The 20955-nt window shown below is 41.8% G+C and overlaps 1 protein-coding gene across 2 annotated transcripts in view; it reads right to left on the bottom strand.

Annotated features, from left to right (window-relative positions):
• REV1 (REV1 DNA directed polymerase) overlaps positions 1–19410 on the bottom strand; it is a 62780-nt gene extending 43370 nt beyond the window's left edge. Inside the window, exons 1-4 of one of the 2 annotated variants that reach the window (XM_055702153.1) lie at positions 19220–19410; positions 5888–5954; positions 4956–5088; positions 3021–3189 (exon numbers count right to left, since the gene is read on the bottom strand). In XM_055702153.1, coding sequence (XP_055558128.1) covers positions 3021–3189; positions 4956–5088; positions 5888–5944 — 359 coding nt within the window. In that variant the 5' untranslated portion in view covers positions 5945–5954; positions 19220–19410. The remainder of the gene's footprint in view (positions 1–3020; positions 3190–4955; positions 5089–5887; positions 5955–19219) is intronic. The other variant, XM_055702154.1, reaches the window with a different exon arrangement.
• Positions 19411–20955: the final 1545 nt, after the last annotated feature.

The raw sequence follows: 20955 nt of genomic DNA, 5'->3' as shown, positions 1-20955 counted from the left end.
TAGGCACACAGGCCTTCAAGGCATGAAAGTAGACCCTGCCACTAAACACTGAAGAAAAGGCAGTATTGAGTACCTCAACTTTTTCCATATCCTTTGTCATGAGGATACCCCACAACAGCAGGCCTGCTCCACTTGCTTCCAGTATAGCTATAAAAGCCATTTCCTTCCCCTTCAGTGCTTTGCAGGTTTAAAAAAAAAAAACCAAACATGGCATCTCTTCTGAAAGCTGTACTGTTTAAGACAGGTAGCTTTCATTTATTCAAATATTTTGTATTCTGAATCCTCATCAGAAAAAGGAAGTGAAGTGTGATGTACCAGACTAATTTTTGGTCTGGGTAAATTATTTTAAACTATTGTCTTCACATTTTTGTTAGATTAACACCAATCTTTAAGAAGAATATTCACTGAATCTGAGTATCAAAATAAGGAATCCACAAATTCTACTGGGAGCTCATCATAGTGGTTGGTTATCCTTAATCTCCAAAAAGGAATTTTATTATAAATGTTAAAGAATGTTTGTTAAAAGAATATTCAATTTGAAAGTCAAGCTCCCAGATCACCTTAATTTGGCTTCCACTGGACGCTGCACAACCACCTCTCCAAGCTACATAATTACATGGTGTATCTTTTAAATAAAGGAAGAAAAATTTTACAAAGGAGGTCTGCCTGCAAGTCTCCTCCTTCATTTGTTGCAGAAATGGAGAGGGAATGAAAACATACAACAAGGGGAGTACAGAAAGAATGATTCTGTCACTAAAGCAAACACCATTGCTCCACAATACTGGATTTTGCAACTACTGTTACCACAGGGTCTCTATGTGATGCTAATTAAACCAAAATTCTAGCGCTACTAGCATTTAACAACAGCCTTATCAGAGTCTGACTTCAGACCATAGTTCAGAAAGTTTACAGTTCAGAATATGCAAAGCTTTTAATGCAGTAATAAACTTCAACATATGCCTTACCATCCTTGTATAAGTAAGTCTAAAAAATCTTATCTTACATAGTTCACATGGCATATTCCAAGTTATTGACATTTTTGGTGTGTTACCTTAATGTCTTTTTGGTGGTTCTCAAACAGAAATGAAAATAATAGCTATTGTAATGAGTGCCATGCTTAAGTTCATTAATCTCTGGAAAGCAGACAGATACTATAGTGATAAGCACCAATAAAAGACAGGAATTAAGTTATTCATTCTGTTATCAACAAAGAATTCAAGTCACATACAATAAGTAAGAAACAGGGTTAGAGACAAGAAGCAATAAGATGAATTAGTAATTTGCAACCTGACCTCAACCTTTTCCTTGAAGAGAACGTGTCAGATACCATAGTGAAAAAAGATGGCATGTGATCATGTAATTAAGGACTAGATCATAAATGTGTGCACACAAAGAAATAAATCAAAGCTCCACAGACAAACGACCTTTTAATTTTGCAACCTTGGATGACAAGACTGAAGATCTGACAACACTGCTTTACCAGCAATTTGTGACAGTAACATTTCAGGGTGGATTCTTAACCAAACTGGAAAAAAACCCCAAACCCATCATATTGCACTAACACGATGTGCACATGAATATTCAATAAACTTGGAACCTCTACATCCACTGCACTTTCACCAACTAATCTACCAAGGAGAACATAATTTGGTATTCCATACAGTGAGATGGGAATATTTAACCTATGAGTGTTCTTCAGTACTGTTGAGAGGAAAAAATGAGGGGGGTTTGTGAAATTAGCTTTTATTCCAGATTCTGACATGAACCCAGTTCTACTGAAACACTGAGTTCTCTGTCTGCTCGTGCTCAACCCTATGTATCTGTCTATACTCAGTTCTTCTGACTTACTCTACAGTACAACCTTCCACAACCAGGAGATGCAGAACCTGAACAAACATCCTAAGGCAAATTCTAGGAGATTTCATGCATTAGGTTCTAGCAAGTCACTACTGAATGTATACAAATTTATTTTTCCAACTTGGTTAAAATCATAAGTTTTAATGGCATCAATGGCAGCCACACCTTTCAAATAAAACCGCACCTACTACCATTTTCCAAGTCCTTAAACTCATGGGTGAGGCCCTAAAACTGTTTAAAAATACGTTGCCTAAAATCCATTTCAAAGTGAGGAACCTATCATTACTGACTAAAGTTTAGAAAATTTACCTTAAAGATACATGATACGAAACAGTTGAACCCAAAGGACTGAAAATCAGCAAACTGAAAATAGGAACTTCAAATAGGATTTTACAAGTACGTATGCAGAACCGTTCCTTGCCTGTTTCTGCTGGTCATCTAGGAAAGAGGCTAGTTAAGAACAGCAGGACACTGACAGAATTATTTCCAGAACATATTCCTGTCTGTTCCATTTCCCATGGGTTCCTCAGATGGAAGACAGATGCAAGCCAGATTAACTGCTCTGAGCCTGGCTATCATCTTTTTCAAGGACCTGAGGACAACTTTAGTTGATCCTACATATTCCATTGTATGGAGGAACCAAAGAACATAAATTCTTTGCAAATAGAAGTTGTGGCGAGTTTTTTTTATGTTGTTTTTGTTTTGTTACAAAGTCACAACATAATAAATGTTTAGATGGATTAATTTAGATTTTATGAAAATGCTTTTCAACTGACCTTCTTTATTCACAGATGAAATGAAATTTATGCAATGCACAAGGCAACAGGTTAAAAACCAATCACCTGGTACTTACTTAAACATACTGAGATGAAGGCTGGTCAATTGATTGGATATTAAATGGAATCCACAAGATAACATTCAGTTTTCTGATATGCCTGAGACTTTCTGAATGTTCTTAGTGAAGTTTAAGGAATGATCACTAAGCGTATATTCAGTCTAACAGTGCTACTTTTACTCAGCTGTTGCAAGGATAGATTTATTTTAAACTAAACCATAATCTTAAAACGCAATCTTATATAATGCTGTTTCTCCAGATTTTTCTTCTTTTTCTTTCACCCCCCAAAAGGAGAAACTTCCAAAAGTAGTAGTAGACCTACACTTACCTTTCCACAATCCACTCTGGCCGAACTACTTTTTCTCCTTTCAATTCTTTTATTTTGGCATTTGGAAGATTTGTGGCAATGATGTGAGTTGTTTTTGATCTGGAATAGTATACATGGTATTGGCCTCCATGCAACATCATTAGCCGTTTTAATTCATCAGCTGAGGGATCTATAAAATTTAAACGAGAAATATTTCTGTTTTTTGTCAGCAAATACAGTAAGAAAAACAACTCTGAGAAATATGACGCCATGACCTGAAAGAGTACAAACTGTTGTTTTCCTTCAGAAAAACCTTACAAGTTCTTCAAAGAACAAATCAGAAAAGCATTTCTGAAGAAATGTAAAAAACTGTGTTTTTGAAGAGACCAATTCAAAAGGTAAACATTCTACTTGTTAGAGGATCTTTCCACAACATGTATGGGGGGAATAATCAAATAGATTTAATGCTAGACTACATTAAAAACACTTTACCTCAACATAACACAAAATGAGACTAGCTCACTCATCTTTTCACCACAGTTTGGGAGAGTAATTTATACCCAGAAGCAATAGAAAAGAATTAGTATCAAAAGTGTTAGCAACAGCACAGAACGACTGTACAATTTCTGATTTACTGAAGCAGTTAAATCACTCTTTCTTTACCAGGTTATTCTTCAATTGTTACAGCAAACAGAGAATACCTTAAAAACTAACATCTCTTCTTATCCCCTCAATCGTGTTAAAAAGAGTACTTATTTTGCAAGCAGAAGTGGGAAAAAAAAAAAGAAACAAGTTTTAGCTTTTGGAAAGCCTTCCCAGTTGTACCATGCTGGCACCGAAAGATTTGGGCCAGCACAAATGTTTTGAATAGTAAATCCAGCACAGGATACTAAAAAAAAAAAAAAAAAAAAAAAAATTATCAATACAGGAAGGAGAATTTTTTTTTAAGAATAAAATTACCATTACTTCCAGCTTCCAGTGGCCTACTGTCAACTTCCACAATATTTCTAACACTTGATTATACCTCTAACTTTTACCTAAAAATTAAAGCACACATTTTCCCCAAGCATTCCCTTTCCTACTCCAGCCTTTTGGACAACCATCTTGAAAAGCTCTATTTAGGAACTAGTACTTCAAAGAATGTGCAAATGCTAGATTTTCACTAAAGAAACTACCTGTATTAAAGTAATTGATTCAGATGTATTAATAGTTTACCACGTCCACCTTAATTTTTTTCAGTCTGTTTGAGTCCTGTACTCAAACCAGCACTGCTCCATATCATAGAAGCTGTACGCATCAGTTAGATAATAGTCACAACATTCCTGGCATAGGTCCCTGAAAAAGGCTTTTGTGAAGTTTCAAAAAGGTTATTGAGCTGCTTTACAGAGCCCAGGAGAAATACTAACATAAGGATGGTTGATTAAAAATCTTACTCCAGATAACATGCACTATCACTCCATGATAGACAAAGCATACATATGTTCTACCTCTTCTGTTCATCCTTCCTCTATGAGTGGGTTCAGTCTCAAGCATTATGCCACTCTGAGTAAGAAAACCCCAACATATCCACCCAAACATAAATTTAATGCATACACTCCAACCATCAACAGTCTGGAAAATTAAAAATATAATGTATGTAGGAATATGGAAGAAGTTAAAAGGTTTCATTTCAAAGATTAAGATTGCAGAAGGGTGGAAAAATTTACTCCTACTTCTATTGGTGACCATTCACACAAATGATTCAGTAAAATAATATTTATATTCAGAACCCAAATCTGATTTTGTATTGAAAATCCTACTCACGACATACAAAGGACCAGAATATGCAAAACATACACAGTAACAGTTACGTATTTACTTAGTTGCAAAAGAATGTGTTTTACAGTTCTTTACGCCACTTAGGATGGTAAACTGACACTAAATCAGAACAGACTCTTAAAAAAATAAAAGGTTCACCTGTAAAACCATTGACATAGATGGCGACTCCACTAAAGATACTTGAAGAATTTCCATCCCTCTGGTGCTGTATGGCTGCATCTGACCGGAATTGATCCTCCAATTTCTTAACCTTTGCTGACATGTACCCGCCCTAATTTTTAAGTTAAAACAAAACAAAACCAAACCCATGATTGCTAGTCTTACTTTCTAACATTTACAGACAGAAACTGATCAATTATAAGACTGGAAAAGTAAGCACCATCCCCTCAAATTGATTTTGGTTGACATACGGAAGATATATTCTTTTTCCAAATGAAAAATAATAAATCCTCCTGATTTCTTATCTATAAGATAATTGCATCTTGTTACCAACATGGAAGGATTTATTTCATACTTCTTTCATCTTATTCCATACAAAAAGGATTCTATCTATATAAAAATTCTTACAGAAGAAAAAAAAAAGAAACAAGGGAATGATGCAAGTCTGGATGCTAAATTGGAGGCTTTTCGCCTAAAGAAACAATGTAGAGAATATTCATTAGAGCTCCATGCATTTTCAGTTCTTAAATATACATGAGACAGTAGTATCATAAATATTTATGTAAATTAGGTGACTTAGTTATTGTTTCTCCAACTACACAGAATGTCATGGAAACAACCATACATAGTTTTAGAATTATTTAGTTTAGTTTTTAAATGGTGATTTAAAGCTATTCAAAGGTCTGCACTTATTAACAATGCAATTTAGTGGATTACTGTGAATGAAGACTTCAAAACCTGGTCATTTTAAAAATTTCTTTTGAAGTTAATTATGTGTTTTCAAGTGAAGCAAAAGGGTTTAATTTATAGCATTACCTTTAGCATATATAACAAAATTGTAAACCCTTTTTAACCACACTTCCATTTACCTCTTAAAAAAAGAAAAAAAAGCCACTTGGTTTTGAACATACCCATATGCCCCAGCCATCGCCATCGGCAGCCCGTTTCCGCCATCCACCCCGCCTCATACTGAAGCTTCTGCATAGGAAGAACAATGCTTGATCAATTAGATGTTTAGTAACATCATCGGTGACATTTCAATGATGCATTACAGGCCATCTACAGATTATCACAGAGATTACATTTTCAAATGGGCTTCACTGAAGTATATGAGTTACACAGTTATCCTAGAAATGAAAAACTGCATAAAAAACTAGTTCCTCAGTTTTGTAGTAATGCACACTGTAGCTCCTGCTATGTATCAAGAAACACACATGTACATTTTGTTCTGTTCACCAGAATACAGAAAACTCATTACAATGCTCGATTTCCATTATGATTTATTAAATCCTCCCTGTTCATCATACATCTCCTATAAAAAAAAGAATAATAACAGGCTCTTAAATACAATTGCTACTGTTCATGCAAAATATTGCCCAAGTCAGAAACAATGTTTTATTTCCTGTTTGATACTATCTACATGGTGGGATGCAGGCAAACACCTCCCGGTACTACAGACTGGATTAATTTCACCAGTGGATTTACAGCTAATTACAGAAGGTCCAAACGCTTGTTGCTCCAGTGCAATACATCACATAAAAGCAAAAAAACAAAGGCCATCTCATGGTCACTGAAAAAGCAGTTGTTTATATTATCTAGTATGACCTATAATAGCTAGGTTTGTGATTTGTTTCTTTGGGGTGGTCTGTTTGTTTGTGTTGCTTAATAATAAGTAAATAAATATACCCAACCAGCCAAATTGCAGTTTTCCTTTATGCAAGACACTTATCCCTGGACCATGAGCTGTACACAGCAGCATCCCCAGATGAGCTATTAGTTGGCTAGAACAGAACTGGTGGAGAGAAAAACAGAAACATTTTGGACTGTGGCCAAGTGTTCACTGCACCCAAGTGATTCACATTAACTATAGCTGTTGTAACACTGATTTTAAAATATTGATTAATGATGTAGTGAGATCATGAGATCACTGCTTGCTATTACACCTCTCACTTTCTGCTCTAACCAGTTCCCTAAATAAAAACACTGTTTTGTCTTTTAGGGCTATTTGTCCTTAGAGCATGAGGACAGGACTCTGAAACTAGAAGGAAGATTTAAGCCAGTCACCTTTATTTCATTAAATATTTGATTTCTATTCATTTATCCTCCATAAAAATGCACAAAACTACACTTAATAGACAGAAGTGAATTGGTTTTTTCATCCTTGTCTACTTTTGAGAAGATACCTATTCTCTGGACTGTCCATAGCATTGTCCAGTAATGGAGCACAGAAGTTTCTCTCAGTCTCTTGCCTACCAGAAAGCACACACAACTGCGGATGCAGATTAACACATTTTGGTATTTTCCTATCCAGGCCTTCTACTGCACTGTTCTGAAGACTGCCTCATTTATCACATTAAAATTTTGTTTCCTCTGAACCTGGCTGAAAGTTGAATTCTGGCTTTCTTCTCTTAAATCCCTTTTGTTCTAGGGCTACCAAGCAGGCATACTCTGAAATCCAGTGAAACCACCCTGGACTGCAGGCAAGTTTAATTGCAAACCAAGACACAGCTGCAGGAAAGTTTTCATAAATATGATTGTTTTCATTGAATACTGCAAATATACCAAATTAGGCAACCGCAGAATTAGTCAAAGCAGGTACAACTACCTTGAAAAGACAAACTTCAGTGGTATGATTCAGGACCTCTGCAAGCACAGGAAGACCATGATGCACTCATCTATTCTTATAGTTGCTGTAATTTAATACATAACCTACACATATGTATGTAATTATGAAGATTAATCACATGTCAAGGAGATGAGCTCTACACCAACCACCAAACCCAAGCAATTCCTCCTCAGTATGCCATATTTTCTCTTTAGGTACCTGTGTTTTTTACCCAGAGACCCATTTCCAAGATACTGGACTTCCTGAAATTAATTTTTAGTGGTTTGGATTATATCTAATAGATACCACAGAACTCTTAAGGAGCAGTGAGAAAAATGAGAGGAGATGATCTAGATGACCACATGAAATACAAAATTGACTTTTTTCCTGTAGAGGACAGTACATACTGGAAATGGCTAGATTATTTCTTTCATATGGAAAAATTCTATTTCTCCATCAGCTGAAGTCCACTGTAATTCAAATCTATCACTTCTGGCTAAGAAGCTATTGAAGAAAACAGAAAAGTCTACGTTCAAGAAAAATAAAATCATGAAAATGTCATCTTGTGGTTTTAGATAGTATAGGAATCAGTGTATGGGCTTGTAAGAGACACCAGAATTTTAAATATTGATTACCCTTTCTCCTTCTTAATAAAGGATGACAAGGTCTTACAGAGTTGCTACGAAAAGGACAGAGATTCTCTCTTCACAAGAAGCCACATGGAGAGAACAAGAGGTAATGGGTACGAGTTGTACGAGGAGAGGTTTCATCTAAGACAGACATTTTTTACAGCAAGAACAACTGATCACTGGAACAACCTCTCCAGGGACAGTTGAGTCATCACTGGAGATTTTCAAGCTGCAACTGGACAGGGATGCTAGATAATCTCATCTAGGCTTCCCTACCCATGAACGGTTGGACTAGATACCTCTTTTGAGGTCCCTTCCAATCTGGGCTGCTCTATGATTCTGAGTCTACCAAACAAAAATCACATATGAAAAGAAATTCTTACTCTGAAAAAAAGCAAGAACCTTCAAGACTGTGTGAAATGCACAATGTAAATCACCACAACATCAGTCTAGTAAAAGACATTCTTTATCCCAATCACTGAGTTCTTAAGAAGACAGGATTTGAGAGGTAGTTACTCTGATGCTTATATAGACAACCTCTTGCTTAAACTAAAATATCTAATGCCTGATAAACTGAAGAACTGCCTTCAGGAGGGCAAGCTTTTCTGAAAACACATCTTCTTGAAACACATTTAATTTTTATTCAGGACACTGGGAGGCGAGAAAGAAATGTCTCTAGTGTAAAAGCCATTAGATCAGAACACCACAACCAGTGGGGCCAGTCAAAATCAGAATCATGGGTATGTGCCTAGTTTGGTGAAAACTAGTGTGTTAAAAACAGGACGTATCAACTGCTCAAAAGCTGTCTTCCTAGAGCCCGCAAAACTAGAGAAGCTAGGGCTGTAATGCCTACTTACAACATCTGATGATTTACCATTTCCTTGGCAGATGCGATTTTTGACTCAGCCAGTCCACTTAAGTTCTAAACAGTCGTTAGGAACATGGTACTTCAGCGATTACTAGATGCCTCTGCCTCAGGTCTTGAGAGTTGTGGATTGTTTTCTTAATACTGATACGAAAACCTGGAAGACTAATTTCTCACTTTGTAATTCCAGGACTACAAGGTTTCTGGACTAAGGAAAATCTCCACTGCTAAGGACTTGCACTTACAGTGTGAGTTTTTCCTTGAGAATGAAGATAACCTCTACAGCTGCCTCCAGAAACGTAAGGAACAAACGAGCATGAGAGACATCTTGCACAAGGCATATTAAATGAGTGGAAAAGTTAGGCAAGATTTGAAACATGCTCATTGGTTCATGAAATAAGAATTGCAAGGATGATATGATGCTCCCTCTATAGGAATCATGACGAAGGGATGAGTAAGAGAACTGTGTTATAAAGAGCCCTTGAAGTAGGGGGCAGAGGAGATGTACGGAAATCAAGGCAAGGGACTTAAACACCCATCACAAGCAGGCCAATTTCCAACAAGAGTTCACACTTTCGGTGATGATAGTATCTAACTTGTTTCAGAATATTTTCTCTGTTTTCACAAATTCGAGAGCACAAACGCACAATGACTCAGTGAACCATCATAGTTACTAGTTTTCAGGGTATCTCCAGAGCCTGAAGGACAAGCCATAAAGTGACCCTTCACCTGGAAAAAAACCTTTTTAAATAAAATTGAAATGTTCACGTTCTGGACCTGGGACTACAAAGAGATCTTCAGCAATTAAAAAAAAAATGCCGACAAACTCTGAAACTGCACAAAAGCTCATAACAGTAGAAACAGTATTCCTAGGAACAGTATCCAAGTTTTCAGTGCAAGAGAAACAACCTTTCAAGAAAGAAAAAATACAAACTAAAACCTCCTGTGATCAAAATTAACATCATTTGGCCCTGAATCTCTTTCGAGACCACATACAAATGCTAAAATCTTACTGTTCTACAAAATAGGGTTATTTAACTAAAATTCAAATTTCTATTGGGCAATCTTTTTCAAAACTGAAGCTAGAAGAGAAACTAAGAGTTTTGATGCTTTGTACATGACTGGCAGCTCAGAAGTACTCAATACAGCCCACTAGGAAAAAATATGCAACACCCTTTTTTTGCACACTGCTTCACAGGCCTAGCATTATACTTGCCAATCCACAACCACTTAATCCTATTATTAAAGACTATTAATCAAAGCCTATAGATCAGGTAATGGAATGAAATGTTAAGTCTATATTCCGTGGATTCTGTAAACATGTCTGTGTGTGTGTAACAGTTGCACAGCAACTGAGAGATTTTAGATTGCAAAACAAGGAATGTAGATATGAACGTTGATGTTAATATTCCTTTTAGTTTCATCTGTTGCATACACAGTCTGATGCAGGAGTTATTTCTTAAAAAAACTTTAAATTCAAGACAGTGTGTTTTTTATTTTAAGACAAGTGGCTTTCTATCATCACAGGCAGTTGGGGTAAGGCAGGTAACAGTCAAACCCAGACCAAAATCACAGGTATTACGGGGAAAAAATGCTTGGGAGCACAGAATACAGATCTCAATGACTCTTTTAAAAAGTTAATATGGATCCTCACGGGCTTTTTAATTCCCAGTCAGTACCAGTCCTACCCAAACCTGACCTGTCTCTGCCCTACCCTTGTCAACATTCCCTTTTCCAGGTAAACGGTGCAGAGACATTTCTACTGCCTCTTCAAGTAGCCAACGTGAATCTGGCAGAATATACACTTAATGGCTCCACACTACTGGAAAGCATATGAACTATTTCCAAAGACAAAATGAGGCTGTGACTCAACAAAGCACCCTGCCAAACTTGTGTCTACATACACAGCACAAGTAAACTCTAATCCAGACAATCCAATTCCAGGTAACTGAAAGCTGAGTGAAAGTGTAATAACACATGGTAACAGCTATCTTGCACTCTGACCAGAGTGAACATCCTCTCAATGTCCTACTGCAAAAGAACTCGATTTAATTAATGTATTCAAACACAACAAGCCTTATTCTTGAAGGTGTAACTCTACCGCTAACAGAAGTATGGCTATCTTGGGCCACTGCTAATGAGTATCAGAACCTTTTGCTTGAACTGTAGATTGAATCCATCCCAGCTCAGCAGGGTTTAAAAGTTGTTTCCACCAAGTGGGTATTTTGTGGCCTGTTTGAATTTCATGCATCTACATTCCAGCTCCCACATCAAACTCACCACTCTACTTGGCACTAGTCTGCAAGCTCTTTGAGGAAAGAACTGTCTTACGTGTTTACACATTTCTCAGCACAAGACAGTCCTATTCTTGGCTGAGCCTTCTGGAAAAGAGCTGCTGCTACAGGGTCTAAAACTGTTCTCTACCACATATTGAAAAGTTCAGAACCCAGCAAAAGAACTTAAAAATAATACAAAAAAGACAGCTCAAAAGTTTATTTTAAGATACTGTGTTTTTAAATCTCCGTGATTTTAGACACTTCAGAGTTAACACTACTGTTCCATATTAAAATAAAACTAATTAGTATGTTGCAACGCAACTGAATTTTATTCTAGGCGGGAAATAAACTCTCAGGGTGAAGTTTTGTAAGATGGTTGAGTCAACTTGATGGCTGACTGCCACACCAAAAGTGATAGTTCTCCCCCCAATCTCTGCTGGCCTAACAGGCTTTATCCCTTCTTCCCAACCTTTCCATTACCTCTGAAGGCACATGACCCCTATGTTCATACTGGTGCTATGTGCAATTCAGCTCACCAAATCAATAGAAAATTGATGTAATTTTATGGGTTAGTTTCCTGCCAGTTCCGCAAGCTACAGTGACTCACAGAAGTTATCTGACAAAGCCAAAGCAGTCTGGCCAGAAAAGAGGAATGGACTGTTCCTCTCATTGCTGGTGGCACCTTCAGATTATCTTACCCATTTCTAGAAACCCACTTTTAGGGTCATGGCTATAACTAACTAACTGTGGTGTAAATGTGGATAGAGTTGCAATGAGCTAGCTACTATTCATCAACTAGCCCTGCTTATGTTCCCCCCTCCCAGCAGTAAACAAGAGGGACAGGCTACCTCACCTGTTCCATAGGGTGAGAGTTTTCAAAGAACGTTACAACAGAACAGCTCCCCACCTTAGGCCACATGTGTCCATACAATTATCACTTCTAACTACAAGCACCTGATGCTATAGACTCAACCAGCAAGTTCTGTTTTGCAGTTCAATCTCTGATAATATTTCAGAGCAACAGAAATGAAATTAACTGAAGGAAACTTGAAAAATATCTGTCCCCCTAAAAACACCCAATACCAGCCCAATCCCCTGTGAGTAAACCTAAGAGTATAAATTAGGAATGAACAATCATTAAAATCTTGGGCAAATTAAGTATTAGACACAAAGCTGTAATACTATTTTTCTAAAATAGGAATATCCATGGCGTTTTCTAGAAAGGTGAAACACCATACACCTTTCCATAAAGCATGAAAAAAACAAAGCTCTTCAGAATCAACTCCTTATATGTAGATGACTATCCATGCATACTTTCATTCGAGCTTGACAGCAAAGAAATGACACTGTGACCTTCAGTTCAATTGCTCCTCCAGAAACACACAAGAACTCTTTGCTAAACTAATCCAGTTTCTGAACTGACTATTCTTGCAACTCAAAATGGTCTTTATTTCAGACCAGTTTAGTTTAACATCAAGGACTAAATACTTCACATACAAGTAACAACAAAGAAAAATACATTTCTTTTGCTGGCAAATCATCACAATGACCTAAAGCAGTTGTACAACAGGCAACCCTTTATATGAGAGCTGTAGAAGACAAAAGAGTTTAGACCTTTCCACAACTGATTTTGAGTCTGGGACAGAATTGTTTTAATTGTCACAATTTAAGGAACCATGAGCACAAGGTACAGAAAACAGTATCACTGGAAAGTCTGCACCAGCTCTGAGCAACCTGTTTTCAAGAAAATACTCTTTTTGCTTTTACACATGGGATTTGAAATGGTTAGTTTTTTGAAAAATAGCAAGCCAGATGCAATTTGAGACCAACTGTCAATGTTTCATTCCCCTCTAGGAATAATGCTCAGTAGCAGCTACAGTCCATTTAGAGCTTGTCACAAGCAGTGGCTCAACTTGGTTTTCTTTTTCAACAATTCTTCTTCTCACAGAAGACTCTGGCTTCAGTTTCAACATTTCTGCATTTTCTGGTAAAGCTTCCCGCCCCTCCTTCACAATTCCTCAGTGATGAGTGGCTCTTCTTCATAAATTTTCACTGCTATATTCAACCATGTAGCTCAATCCACTTTTTAGTTTAAATATTACCTCTTTGATACAATGTTCTTATTGCCACAATACACTGGGAAGTTTCAGCAGACTTCAGCAACTGGCTTCATTACTTCTCTTCTGCACTTAAGATTCTTTTGGAGTTTCAACCCCAAGAGGACTTGGCACACTCAGTCTTTATGCCAGTTTCTAAATGCTAGATTCCAGAATAAAATCCATTAAAATCACAATAAGAAGTGTATCTTCTTGTATAGGAATTAGGACTCTCAATAGCATCAGTGAATGGACTGTAAATCACCTAAAGGAAATTCTCTTTCTATGGTGCTAATAATAAAGCACCACTTCTTCTCTACCTGGGTTTTTTTGTTTGTTTGTTTGTGTGTTGGGTCTGTTGGGGGTTTTTTTTGGAAGTGTTGAGGGCAGTTGTGCTTTATGCTCAATTCAATGTTATCCATGTACACTGGGCAGGTGCTGATCAGGGACAGGCTTTTCAGGGAAAAAGATAAGATAGCCACTGTGTGAATCTCAAGTGGTAACTGATGTCAGATATTAAGGAAGACCCCCCTCTACTCATATACAGGCAGCACTAAACACATACAGCAGCAAAGTAACTTCACCAGCAAAGGTATTGATGACTACAGATTCAGTATTTAAACTGGCAGATTTTCTGTTCATAGCAGCTTTTAAATGATATTACTTAATTCCAACTGACATTACGTATTCAAGTTCCCATGTTTTTCTGGACTTCCCTTTGAAACTCTCAAAGCTGCAAAATCTTTTTTGAAGTAGAATCTTCACAAGATAGGGCTTCTATGCTTAACCTTGAAGTTTTAAGTTTCTGTTCAAGTTTTCTGCATCTTTCATTACTCCATGGATATTACTTTTATCATCAACTCAGACCAACAAGACTAGGAAGAATGAGATGAAACTAGTAAGTGGACAGATCAAAACAAATGGAAATACTTTTTCATCTGTTGCCTAGGTTTTTGTGGACTCTCTGACACAGGACACCAAGGACGCTAAAAGTCTGCATGGGTTGAACAGATGAATGGAATAAAAACCTTTTTTTTTTTTTTTTTTTAATGTAACGAACTACAGGAACTCAGAATATAAAGCCAAAGTATCTCAATATGTTTCTTTACTATCACCTAGGTGAACTTTTGATCTGACCCAACGATATATTCTCAACTTTCCTTTTGGATTTGGAGGAAAGGGAAAAGCTAGAGCACAGTGTTTTCATGTTTTCCAGGAAAAATACAGTTCTAATTTCTTAGGACAAAACAGAAATGCTCTAGTTCTTTAGAATCCCTAAATAAAACTCAAATACGAAATGCATCCTTGGCCTGAAGTGGTTTTAAATTGGTATTTCAAGTACCTCTAACATCACAGTAACAGTGTCACACTGCTGCCTAGTGAAGACAGATCAATATAAAAAGACTACAGAGCAAAAATGGCCTACCCCAGGCAAACATGATGCTAGTAAAACTTAAGTTAAAAAATCAACATAGAAGTTACGCAAATCATTATGGAAGGGCAACACTTACAACTTCAAATTCCTGATCAGCCAGAAATTAAGAGTGAAAAGTCATTACCCCTACCTCTCATCCAGTATTGTTTTACAAGAGAGTTCTTAGAACTGCTTACCAAATAATGTAATTTCAGCATGGAAACAGAGGAAATAGTGACTGAAAAGCCAGTATTTCCAGTTTCCCAATGCTCTAATGTTTCCTGAAAACAACAGGCAGATTCAGAAACCAGGAACCGTATCCTTTCAATACAGACCATTACTTAAGTTCTTTACTTCAACTGGGAGTCGCTTTCAAAAGCACAAAATGGTAAAACACATTCACTCTACTTGGTAAACTGCACTAACCATCCACCTTACATGTCATGGGGTCACAGACTTTCCTATTCGTAAGAATTATCAGCAATTTCATGACTTCTTTTAAACAGCAACAGCTCCCAGGTTTCCAAAATCATGTAAGTGGAGTACAACCATTTGTCCAGGATGCTGACTCACTGGACTAACAGCTGACCTGAGTCACCTCAAAAAGATGAAGTCACGAACATCGTGGACAGGGCTTTATTTTACTTTGGATATTCACTGACAATTGGAACCTAACAAAAAAAAAAAAAAAGTTAGCAACAGTCCCCAGGATCCTGCCACAATACACTACATACCTCACGCTCTGCCAGAAGACTGCCAATCTCTAAAGTCAATACGGACAAACCCCAGAGCACTTCTCAACCCTACTCTGTGCAGCTTTGCACTGCTGACGTTTGGCATTCAAACCCATCCACCTGCATTTGCAAGAATGACTCTGCAAGGTACCTGAGCAGTGTCTTCTCCTAAGTGAAATTAGCCTTCTCTTTTTCAGGATTATTTACTTTCATAAATCAAGAAGCTGAAAAGGACTGCATGAATTCAAGCAAACCAAATAAGGAGGTTACAACTACTAACTCCCTTACGTTGGGATTTGGTTAGAAGTAATTACAGATAGCTGGGGACAGAAAGCAAAACCAACACAGAACAGTTAACCACAACATGGCTAAACCTTATTTATACAACTAAATGTCAAACCACCTGCTTCAGCACTATTAAATAGGTAGAATACCCATTGGGAAACTCGGAGACCCGAAGCTTTGAGATAGGAAGAGTCACCTGCCCTGCTCTGCTCTGCCCGCCCCACGCACCCCCACCCCCAATTAATAAAATATTACTTTCCCAAAAAGGTAACACTGAAATTCAGGGACCATGATCTGCTTAGGTGTTTCCACCAAAGAATACAGAAGATAAAATATCGTTTCTATGGGTATACCAAAGTAAAACTACCTGCCAGATAAGATTTAATGGTCACAGATTCCTTAACTGTACTAGCAGCAGTCCTTCAGTTAGTTTTGAAAACACAAGTCACAGGAAGGGAAGTTACCATCACAGTGTAGAATTTAAAGCTGTTCTACTCACCTCTCTTCCACTGAAGAGTGAGAAAGAAGGGTTTCCTAATTCTGACTTCTGCCTTACCAACATCAGTTACTCCACATGACACACAGAAGTGGGGAAGACCACAGACATGGGAGGCCCTCCTCCCTAAAAACCTTTGTGTCTCCAATTAAAATGCTGTCTGGTTTCCACAACAGAGCACAAAGCTGCTCCTGGGGAGAAGCACTACACAATTTTATCTCTCAGAAGAAGACAAAAAAACCCCAACTTCAACAAGTGTACTATATTACACCTTTGAGAATTGCTCATGCTTTTTTCCATTCGCTTAGATTTGCTCTCTTACTTTCAAATTTCTTCGTAACTCCATGGCCACCCTCATTTCTACTTGCTTCCGATTTTTCCTCATTTTGCTATGCTTAGGTAAACACATAGCACTATCACCAAATTAATCTACACTGTATCCTTGAGGGAGGGTTTCAACATTTGGATATTTAGCTCCCTTGCTGTATCTATACAAGGCAAACATGCTGCTAAGGGCTGACAGAGATCTCAGTGACAATAATGTACACCTTTAATTAAAACAGAAAAACGTTCAATCCAAACAAATTCATTCTTCATGAAATAAACAATAGCTAACAAATTAAATGGGGAAAGCACATAGAAGGGTCAGGCAACTTATTCTTTCCCTGCTTGACCTGAACAACTGATTCATTAAAAGAGATCTGTGTAATCATATTAATTTTTTCTACCTACTCAAAACTAGGTTCCTTATTCTAATCATTCTTTTTTTAAAAAATTTCCCTAGCAACTGAAAGGGATGGTAGAAAGACTGAAAATCTGCCATGAAACTTCTTTTAAAAAAAAAGATATATGGGTCAAGGGATCAGAGAAGACTCATCAAAATCAGCTCTCGGCTACAACACACTGTCACTGCATCAGAACAGGCTGTGACTAAGGAAGAGTATGTATGTACTATCCGGAAAGATGGACTGGTGCTACATTTGAAAGGCCAATTACTGAATAATGTACTGAAGACATGTATACTGTACATATAAAAATGTACAAAGAGTTTACTATCAAGGCCTGATACATTTGAAAGGCCAATTACTGAATAATGTACTGAAGACATGTATACTGTACATATAAAAATGTACAAAGAGTTTACTATCAAGGCCTGATACATGGTAATGTATTTTCCCTACTAGAGCTTTACTTTTAAAACAATCTTTCTTCAAGTAGTTAAACATCAGTGAGTCACAAGGCAGGCGTCTGCACTGTGCCTCTACTAATACTGTCCTACCAATGACCTCCAGTCTGACAGCTTGGGATTATTTACTAATAGGGATTTGGTACACTGTCCAGCGTAAGAAATGGACTGAATGAAAAGACCAATATGGTGGGAACGGGTAATAACTACACGCTTGAGACAAGATGACAAAGAATTTGTCAGAGATTCGGATTTCCGTGTTAAATGTCATAAACCTTAGACAGAACTATACCAGAAATAAATTTTAACTATAACCTCTTGCAACTAATGGCAATTAGGCAACTGTTTCAAACAGTTCTATCAGAGCAACAATAGCATCTAAATGAATAAAGAATTCAGATAGCAAAATTAGAATCTCCCGGGTTTTGTTCTTTGGACTACAGTATCAAATTTGAGATTGGACCTGGCTTTTAAATCAAGATGCAGAGCAAACATCAACTCATCTCTTCATGAAGAAAATCGCTCATTAACATGAGCATAGTATTCTGTCATTTTGAAGGCTTGGACATCAATTTTAAAGCATCAGAAATAATGGAGCATTACAGCATACAACACAGATTTTCTATCAAAAAATCACGTGCTTGTGATACTATCTTGCTCTCCCTTAAGGTTAACATGCCACTACCGTGCATCTCTGCCATTACCGCGCGTCTCCCATCAGGGGATTTTTGCTCAGTTATCACAGGTCAAGTAACGGTAAGTATATGGCAAAAGGCATCAACATCAGACAGGGAAGGGGCGAAGAAGCATCAGCGGACACATCTGTCCCCCCGTGTTTGTAAGCAGAGGCTCACTCATCACGCAGAGGTCCACCTCCTTTCAGCACAGCGGCTACATCCAGCACTATTGCTCAGCAAATACAACTTGTGACAAACACGGTGGCAACCCGCACGGATGCACGCTGCTACGGCCGAGCGCCAGGGCGCGCGGTGTGTGCACGAGGGCAAGGCTGCGCCAGGGCTGGGCCGGGCCGGGCCCCCCGCTCCCCTCCCCCGGCCCATTTCCCTGCAGTGACCCCTCGGCCGGCAGAACACCGGCGGCACGGCGGCGGCTCTGCCCGCGATCCGTGTTGTGTCTGAGGCGCAGGCCCCATGTGACAGGCGCACGCACCGCCCGGTGCCGTAGCCGGCGGGAGGCGGGGGAGGGGAGGGCGGCGAGCGGGGGCGGCCGACCCCGGCAGCACACACCTGGCACACCCTCCGCAACTTGCAGAGCGCGCGCGCGCGCGCCCAGGGGTCCGGCCCCCTCCCCCCCCGCGCGCACACACACCCCCCCCGCGCGGGCGAGCGGGGCTGAGCAAGGCCCCCGCGCCGGTTACATAACCCCGCGCGCCACACTACCCCCCCTCCCCCCCCCCCCCCCTCCGGCGGGGAAGAGCTGCGGCGGGGGGCGGGGGGAGGCCCAGGCCGCGGGCCCGGGGAGGGGCTGAGGCAGGGCAGGGGCTGCGGGCCCGCGGGCTCCCCGGCCTCCCCCCGCCCCCCGCACGCGCGCACGGGGCCGCGCTCGCGAGCGCCGGGCGGCCGCGGGGGCCCGGGCAGCTGCGCCGCGGGGGGGAAGGCGGCCGCCCCGGCAGCCCCCCGCCGCCGCCGCCGCTCACCTTTCGCCGCGTCCCAGACGCACATTCCCGGGGCGCCGCCGCCGCCTGCCCTGCCGGGCCGTGTGAGGGCTTCACATCGCGTCTCCCCCCCCGCGGCACGGACGCACGCAACCGCCGCCTCCTGCCCGCCTTCCTCCTCCTCCTCCTCCCCAGCTCTCAGCCCCGGCCGCGCTCTCCCGTCTCTCTCTCCCCCCTCTTCCTTCCTCCCTCCCTCCCCCTCCTCCCCCTCTCGGTGTCCCCAGCAGCAGCCCCTCCTCCCCCCGCCCTTCCTGCGAGCGCGTCACGAGAGAGTCTCGCGCCACCAACCGCCGCTCGGTCAACAAGCGGCGCGCGCCGGGCAGGCCGGCCGGCCGGCCCGCCCGCCCCCGGGGCGCCCCCTAGCGGCTCGCGCCCCGCGGAAAGTCGCGTGCGGCGCGGCCGCCGCTCCGCCGAGAGGGCTGGGGAGCTCTCACGCCGGGCACGTGACGGAGGGGGGCGGGGCGAGCCGAGCAGCTCGCGCGCCTCTCCGGCCTTCCCCCCCGCCGCCCCGCCCGGGGTGGGCTGCGGAGGGCGCGGAGCGGCTGCGCCTCCTGGAGGCCCGACGGCCGCGCTGCAAGAGCAGGGAAGGGGGTGGAAGCCGATGCAGCGGCGGCGCGGGCAGACATGTCACAGCGGGACGCGACGGGAGCGGAGACGACCCTTGTGCCCGCTGTATCCCGGCCCTCCCAACGGCAGGGGCCGCGGTAGCCACCGGCCGGCTGCCTGGCCGGCAGAAGCGAGGGGCGCGCGTGTCTGCCCGCAGTGCGGCCGCGGCTCCCGTGAGCGCAGCCGGCGGCGGCGGGCAGGAGCCGTGAGGGCGGGCGGCTGCGGGGCGGTGGGAGCGCTGCCCCCAGCACGGGCACAACCCGCCTGCCTGCGGCCGGGCCGCGCCACAGCGGCGGGGGGAGCCCCTGCCTCCGGCGGCGGCAGCACCCCCCCCCTTCCGGGGCCGCCGCCCAGGGAGGAAGCGGGCGGGAAAGACGCGAGTCGGGCTGTGGCGGCGGCGCGTATGGCGGGTGCCCCCCAGCCGCCCCTCGGCCGGGCCCTCCGGAGGGGCCTGCGCTATGCCGCCCCTGCAGCGGCCCCCTCCGCGCCGGGGTCCGTGTAGGGGATGGCGGGGGGGCGTTACGGCCCAGGCCTGGCCCTGCCCTGGGCCCTGGGGCTGGGCCGGGTTCAGGCCGCAGCAGCCGCGCGCTGGAGGGGGTTTCTCCCACGGAAAAGGGGCTGCTTGTTCCCCCGCTCGCTGGATACAGGAATAACGCCCGCTGGCTCCTGGCATGTGATTCTGCATTTTTAATTATGCAGGCTTCTAAGAGAAGTGCAGCGGTGCCACCTGCTCTTCCCTGGTAACTTTACAATCCAGCAGCTGTTTCAGCTCCGTTTGACAGAGGCTTCTAGGCCTCCGCAACGTGAAGGGTTACAGGTTCTGTTAGAAAGAGCAGCAGTGAGGCAGCATGAGAGCCCAGGGTAACTCGGGTGCTGAGCCAGCATGCTCCTGTGCAAACCGGTCACCACGTGTGTGGGCCCTTCTCCAGTTCTTCCCCAGTTACAGCTCATGGGAGAGAACTGGGGATGCTGTGAAGTGTCTCTGTGGGGAGGCAGGAAGGACCACGTGTGGGGGAAGATACAGGGTAGGTGGGGGATCCTTGTATAGGAAAGTGGGCATTAGTGTGGTATGGGGAAGTAAGACACAAATCCTTAAGAGACCAGGCCTTAGT

This window comes from Falco cherrug, chromosome 2 (assembly GCF_023634085.1).
Source record: "Falco cherrug isolate bFalChe1 chromosome 2, bFalChe1.pri, whole genome shotgun sequence".
NCBI classification, from domain to species: Eukaryota; Metazoa; Chordata; class Aves; order Falconiformes; family Falconidae; genus Falco; species Falco cherrug.
The sequence above is the reverse complement of the archived record's forward strand: the minus strand, read 5'-3'. Positions and strand labels throughout refer to the sequence as shown.